Raw genomic sequence first — 6,214 nt, forward strand, 5'->3', positions numbered from 1 at the left:
TAGTACATATCTGCTGTACGCAGCGGATATACGGTACAGCAGATACCTATAGTAAACGGTGTTCTACAGACGTATATCCTATAGTGAACGGTGTTCACTAGACGTATATCCTATGGCGAACGGTGTTCCCAGACGTATATCCTATGGCGAACGGTGTTCCCAGAGGTATATCCTATAGCGAACGGTGTTCCCAGAGTATATCCTATAGCGAACGGTGTTCCCAGACGTATATCCTATAGTGAACGGTGTTCCCAGACGTATATCCTATAGCGAACGGTGTTCCCAGACGTATATCCTATAGCGAACGGTGTTCACAGACGTATATCCTATAGTGAACGGTGTTCCCAGACGTATATCCTATAGTGAACGGTGTTCCCAGAAGTATATCCTATAGTGAACGGTGTTCCCAGAAGTATATCCTATAGTGAACGGTGTTCACAGACGTATATCCTATAGTGAACGGTGTTCCCAGATGTATATCCTATAGTGAACGTGTCACGTTATGAAGTTTACTTTTATCTGACAAAATTCCAATTCATGGCAGAATTGAAAACAGGTTAACATAGAAGTTTCAGACTCATAAAATAATACTAACTGATATTGAGCCGGGCATATCGTAGCAGCTAACGTTGCGGACGTAGGTTCCAGGTCGCCTAACAATGCCAGTTTCTGTACTTCTAGTTGTGGGTGTCTTATAAATGACCCAAATAAAGTCCTTGTGCTAGCGCGTGACTACTGGGGTTATGGACGACTATATCTGAACACTAGGGGTTTCTTGACCTGGCCGTTTAACAAGAAGAATAGGGGGGGGGAGAAACAACGGATAATGTTCGTGGACTTGAGTGTTTTCCTAGTTCAATAAAACTTTAGTTAATTAACAGAGATAATGTTCCTAGACTTGAGTGTTTTCCTATCTAGGAACATTATCTCTGTTAATTAATTAAAGTTTTATTGAACACCATGACGACAATGTGGAAGTTTTCTAAACCTAAAACATCTCTTTCTTTTCTACCTGCCTACATATTAAAACATCTTTAGCATTCTAGGGTTAGTTCGAACTGCTTTCTGTTAATTAATTAAAGTTTTATTGAACTAGGAAAACACTCAAGTCTAGGAACATTATCTCTGTTAATTAATTAAAGTTTTATTGAACTAGGAAAACACTCAAGAACCTTCTCGTTTAGCAAATTATATATTAATTAAAAAAACAGGTACATAAAGTAGAAACCTGCTCACTTAGTTAGTATATATATATATCCGTGTGTGTATCTGTGTTTGCAGTAAAATACGGTATGTCAATATACGGTGTTGAAATCAGAAATGAATGTTATGTTTAAACAAATTATGACTCGTAAATAAAACCTCTTAATTCTGAGTACACAAAATTTGTGCACTACCCACCACGTGTATCGAAACCCGAATTTTACCATCGTAAGCTTCCAGACTTACCGCTGAGTCACTGTTCAACTCGCAAATTAAGGTCACGTGTGTTCCGTTTCGCCACATGTCCAAAGTATCATTAGTTTCACACAAAAATTACGATACCACATTTTCCACCCACGTGCCAAGAACTAAGTTTTAGTTTTCCAGATGCACTTCAGCTACAAGATATTATCTCTTCACACTTATGTCTCTCATTCCCGTTCGTTTACACACCAGGAAACGACAAAACGTTACCCTTATCTCTCGGGGTTCCCTCTATCACTTGTTATTCTGTAAGTTCAACAACAACATAACCTTCAATTTACATATTCTTACTTTACAGCTACAACATAACCTTCAAGGCCACAAGAAGTCTATTTGAAGCTAAGGCACAATCTCGTGTAACTGTCCGACCGGGTAACGTGCCTCTTGTTCATGTGAAAAGATCTGAGGTTGGACCCGTCAGTCCTACTGAAAGGCTGGTAATCAATGGTTATATCACTAGTGATGTCTATGTGAAAGTATGGTGGGAGGGCGTAGTCGAAAAAGGTACGAAAAATTTAATATATTTTCGTCTAATAATCTTAATACAGAGCAAGATATCTGTTTATATGTTTTCAAATAGGTAAACACGTGTATGTAATTTCAAAAATGATCGTTCACTACTCCTGCCACAGACAAGTACTCTCAGGTTTAATAAAGAGATGGGTAAAATGTGTCCTAGGTGAGTAGATATCTAGGAAGTAGGAACCTCAGAGCAGTAGGGATACACTGTCTAAAACACTTAATTCTACATGTGTATGATATAAGGGGTTTTATACCAATTAGAACATTCAGTTAGCCCTGGTGGTTAGAATACTCGACCCACAATTTGCCTTTACCGAACATGCTCGCCTTTTCAACCGTAGGGTCATTATAAGGTGATGGTCAATCTCACTATCCATTGTTAAAGAGTAACTCAAGAGTTGGCGGCGGATGGTGTTGACTAGCTGCCTATGTATTTTTGATGGCAAAATCTTATTGGTGGCGCTCAATTGCTTAATGCAATCCATCTGGAGTACTGAAATACGTGTTGAACTTGTTGGATGTACCAAAGTGCTTAGCATAGTCCATCTGAGGTATCAAAATACCTGTTCAACTTGATAAATGGGCCAGATGGATTAGCATAATCCATCTGAGGTGACAAAATATTTGTTTAACTTGATAAATGGGCCAGATGGATTAGCATAATCCATCTGAGGTGACAAAATACCTGTTTAACTTGATAAATGGGCCAGATGGATTAGCATAATCCATCTGAGGTGACAAAATACCTGTTTAACTTGATAAATGGGCCAGATGGATTAGCATAATCCATCTGAGGTGACAAAATACCTGTTTAACTTGATAAATGGGCCAGAGAGATTAGCATAATCCATCTGAGGTGTCAAAATACCTGTTTAACTTGATAAATGGGCCAGATATATTAGCATAATCCGTTTGAAGTGTCAAAATGCCTGTTTAACTTGATAAATGGGCCAGATAGATTAGCATAATCCATCTGATGTGACAAAATACCTGTTTAACTTGATAAATGGGCCAGATGGATTAGCATAATCCGTTTGAAGTGTCAAAATACCTGTTTAACTTGATAAATGGGCCAGATGGATTAGCATAATCCGTTTGAAGTGTCAAAATGTCTGTTTAACTTGATAAATGGGCCATATAGATTAGCATAATCCATCTGAGGTGACAAAATACATGTTTAGCTTGATAAATGGGCCAGAGAGATTAGCATAATACGTTTAAAGTGTCAAAATGTCTGTTTAACTTGATAAATGGGCCAGATAGATTAGCATAATCCGTTTGAAGTGTCAAAATGCCTGTTTAACTTGATAAATGGGCCAGATAGATTAGCATAATCCGTTTGAAGTGTCAAAATGCCTGTTTAACGTATTAGATGTGCCAAAATTACGTGTTCATTTATTTTTGCGAAGAGATAAAGAATGGCACAAATAATAACAAAACGAAAATTCAAACACGTCTCTTATTTTCTCTCAGAGTTCGCCACAACTTCTCTTGACGGACTAACGCCTTCTTTCGAATCAAGAAATTACTCTAACCCTGTGGTCAAACGTCCATTTCCTTTGTTGATCCCAGCTGCTAATGCTGAATGGCCTGGACTTATGGGTGGCACTCGTTATAAGTTTGCTTTAATAGCAGAACCAATGAATGGGGGAGAACGTGGTCGTGCCGAAATAATTGTAGAAACAGACCAACCTCCAACTGGAGGGAGTTTTCAGGTATTGTTCTTAAAATGTGTCTGTAACAACTGCAATATATATGTTTATTATAAAATATTAGTAGGCTTAAGTATGTGTGACTCACTTTTAAAGTTACGTATATATAAAGTGCTTGTAGGCCTAAGTATGTCCAAAAATACTTGTAGACCTACATATATATTTATAAGTGTTTGTAGGATTTCGTATATATAGTTTTTTGTTGGCCTACGTAGTTATAAAGTGCTTGTAGGCCTACGTACATAATGCCTAAAATACTGTAGGTCTTCGTATGTCCAAAAATACTTGACACCTACATATATATTTATAAGTGTTTGTAGATTTCGTATATATAGTTTTTGTTGGCCTACGTAGTTATAAAGTGCTTGTAGGCCTACGTACATAATGCCTAAAATACTGTAGACCTTCGTATGTCCAAAAATACTTGTACACCTACATATATATATATATATATTTCAACATGGTATTCTTATGTAAAGAACGCATGTTTTGTAATTTAAATATTATTATAAGTAATAAACTTAACGACTGCCATACATGATCTATGTTACGAGCTCATAAATTAAGAATTTTTATTTTAATATTAAATAATTCAAATAAGTTTTATTATAATATGCACAGGTAGAGCCACCATCTGGAGTTGCATTACAAACGCCTTTCACTATGAACGCCACGAAAGGATGGAAAGACAATCCTCAAGACTACCCCCTGAAATACACTATTTCATATCAAATAAATGATGAAGATCCAGGAACTCCAGTAAAAATATTTACTGGAATACCACCTTTTATTGAAAATGTTATTCTGCCAGGAGGTATAAATATATTTAATTCGTAATTTGTATAACTGAAGGAAAACATATAAATAAAATGTCAATTCTTTCAACTCACTATTTACTAACCTAAATTAATATAGGTATATGAATAATAACGCCTCTACGTCCCAAATTATATTTTTAATTTTATCTTTCGTGAAAAGAAATCTGTAACATAGCAAGAAGTTAAGAATTAAAATCCTACACGTTTCGAGCGGCCCAGCCGATGTAGAATCTTAAACAATCTTTTATTGGGGCGAATCCCTTGTTTTATATATTCAAAAGTCCGTGAATAGTGAATATTGGGGAGTAGTAAACGTACGGGTTTTGGCCTAGCATCTGGACATGAAATATAAAACGAAATGTCCCCCTGTAGGACAGCGGTAAGTTTTCGGACTTACAACGCTAAAATCTATTCCCCGCGGTGGACACAGAAGATAGATCAATGTGGCTTTGCTCTAAAACAAATAAAGAAATTTTACGTAATAGAAATAAGCTTGAATTTAATGTTTACTGTTCATTCATTGTGACTTTAGTTACGTTAATTATAATAATCGTGAATTAAAATTGTAAACATTTTACACGATGTAAATTTAACATTAACGTAATAAATATATATATTTTCACTGAGAGGAAACATTTTATTAACTTAGTACAAACCATTGTTTCATGTGAAATAGTGCTGCCATCTTTAATGACATTTCTTATCTAACCGATTTGAATTTATGTGAGTATAATATTGTTATACCGCAGTAATCTATGATCTTCAAAATCGGTCAAACATTACTTTCAGATCCTCATCTCACATCCAGTGTCACGGCTGTTGTAACAGTGTGTGGCGGCGTATCCTGCTCGAGTATTAACCAAACAGTAACCGTTAACCCTGCTGCATCAATGTCCCCAGAAGAGTTTGAAAAACTAAAGACGAACATTTTTACAATGTTCAATGAAGGTATATCGATTTGTCTATAAGAAAAAATTGAAGATTGAATTTAAAAGGTGCAATAAGTCTTTAAGTGACTTTCTCATGTTTACGGATATGATTCATAACGAAACGTGTTCTCGTTTATTCAATAAATAAACAAATTAAAGAAATTTCAACGAAACATTTTCATCTCAAAAATATGTTGTTTTACAATAAATGGTCTCAAAATGTTTTATTTATAAGCTCAAAATGGTGGTTAGGGCGCTCGACTCGCTATCTGTGGGTCGCGGGTTCGAATTCCTGTCACACGAAACATGCTCGCCCTTTCAGCTGTGGGGGCGTTACAATGTTACGATCAATTCTATTATTCGTTGGTTAAAGGGTAGCCCAAGAGTTGGCGGTGGGTGGTGATGACTAGCTGCCTTCCCTCTAGTCTTTCACTTCTAAATTAGGGACGGCTAGCGCAGATAGCCCTCGTGTAGCTTTGAGCGAAATTCCAAAACAAACATATGTCACTACACACGCTTCGTATGCAGGAAGTACAAACATATGTCACTACACACGCTTCGTATGCAGGAAGTATAAACATATGTCACTACACACGCTTCGTATGCAGGAAGTACAAACATATGTCACTACACACGCTTCGTATGCAGGAAGTACAAACATATGTCACTACACACGCTTCGTATGCAGGAAGTACAAACATATGTCACTACACACGCTTCGATGCAGGAATACAAACATATGTCACTACACACGCTTCGATGCAGG

General features: G+C 36.6%; 1 protein-coding gene across 1 annotated transcript in view; it reads left to right on the top strand.

Moving 5' to 3' along the window:
• The window catches only part of LOC111083071, a gene marked incomplete at both ends in the record, with an annotated part of 31,237 nt that overhangs the window by 16,720 nt on the left and 8,303 nt on the right, over positions 1-6,214 (top strand). Inside the window, 3 exons of the mRNA XM_022379306.1 lie at positions 1,766-1,971; positions 3,463-3,704; positions 4,323-4,515. Of these exons, the coding sequence (XP_022235014.1) occupies positions 1,766-1,971; positions 3,463-3,704; positions 4,323-4,515 (641 nt within the window). The remainder of the gene's footprint in view (positions 1-1,765; positions 1,972-3,462; positions 3,705-4,322; positions 4,516-6,214) is intronic.

Source organism: Limulus polyphemus, unplaced genomic scaffold, assembly GCF_000517525.1.
Source record: "Limulus polyphemus unplaced genomic scaffold, Limulus_polyphemus-2.1.2 Scaffold8086, whole genome shotgun sequence".
In the NCBI taxonomy this organism is placed as follows: Eukaryota; Metazoa; Arthropoda; class Merostomata; order Xiphosura; family Limulidae; genus Limulus; species Limulus polyphemus.